Source organism: Cariama cristata, unplaced genomic scaffold (genome assembly GCF_000690535.1).
Source record: "Cariama cristata isolate BGI_N322 unplaced genomic scaffold, ASM69053v1 scaffold13271, whole genome shotgun sequence".
In the NCBI taxonomy this organism is placed as follows: domain Eukaryota; kingdom Metazoa; phylum Chordata; class Aves; order Cariamiformes; family Cariamidae; genus Cariama; species Cariama cristata.
Genome location: NW_009597658.1, coordinates 79,202 through 79,823, shown reverse-complemented (window position 1 = coordinate 79,823; position 622 = coordinate 79,202). Strand labels below are relative to the sequence as shown.

The following is a 622-nucleotide window of genomic DNA, read 5'->3' as shown; positions in this document are numbered from 1 at the left end:
GCTTTAATGAGGTGGACTAAGTATCTGAGTATCTCCATTTATATATTTTTTTCTTCAAGCGTGTATTTTATCGATCTAACAGTTCATTGCAATCTAGCTTATGCTTGAGATAATGTAATTTTTTTTTGATTATTTACTCCAATTGCAACTTTACTGTAAAGGATTCAAGCTGAAGTCACACTTTGCTTTGTAATTTGGACAAAATTTAAATAGATGTTCCTAGCTTGCACCATGTGTGACAGCTAATGTATCTGAATTTCTTGTTTTCAAATAAAATGATATCATCTACTTCTGATCTTCATGCCGTCTTTTGGAGAAAAATAAATAATTGTAGAATTTAACTTTTTTCTTCCCCACTTTTTTTTTAACAGATTTGAAGAACTTGTGAAAAAATTCAAAGTGGAATATCATGCTGGTGGTTCTACTCAAAATTCCGTTAAAGTGGCCCAGGTTTGTTTTTCCTTAAAGAATTGTTGATAATTTGAAGTGTTGGGTTTGAATCAACTTGGTGCTCTCTGTTGTCTGTGTTCCTCATGAGTGCTTCTGAGTGGGTGCTGGTGATTCTCTTGCTCAGACTATGCTGTTTCTTGACATGATTTATTTTGAAGTTGTGCTTTTTATT

At 32.8% G+C, this 622-nt stretch overlaps 1 protein-coding gene across 1 annotated transcript in view; it reads left to right on the top strand.

Annotated features, from left to right (window-relative positions):
- Nucleotides 1-371: 371 nt before the first annotated feature.
- Nucleotides 372-622, top strand: part of ADK (adenosine kinase) — a gene marked incomplete at both ends in the record, with an annotated part of 60,354 nt that continues 60,103 nt past the window's right edge. The window contains one exon of the mRNA XM_009708995.1: nt 372-450. Within this exon, the coding sequence (XP_009707297.1) occupies nt 372-450 (79 nt within the window). The remainder of the gene's footprint in view (nt 451-622) is intronic.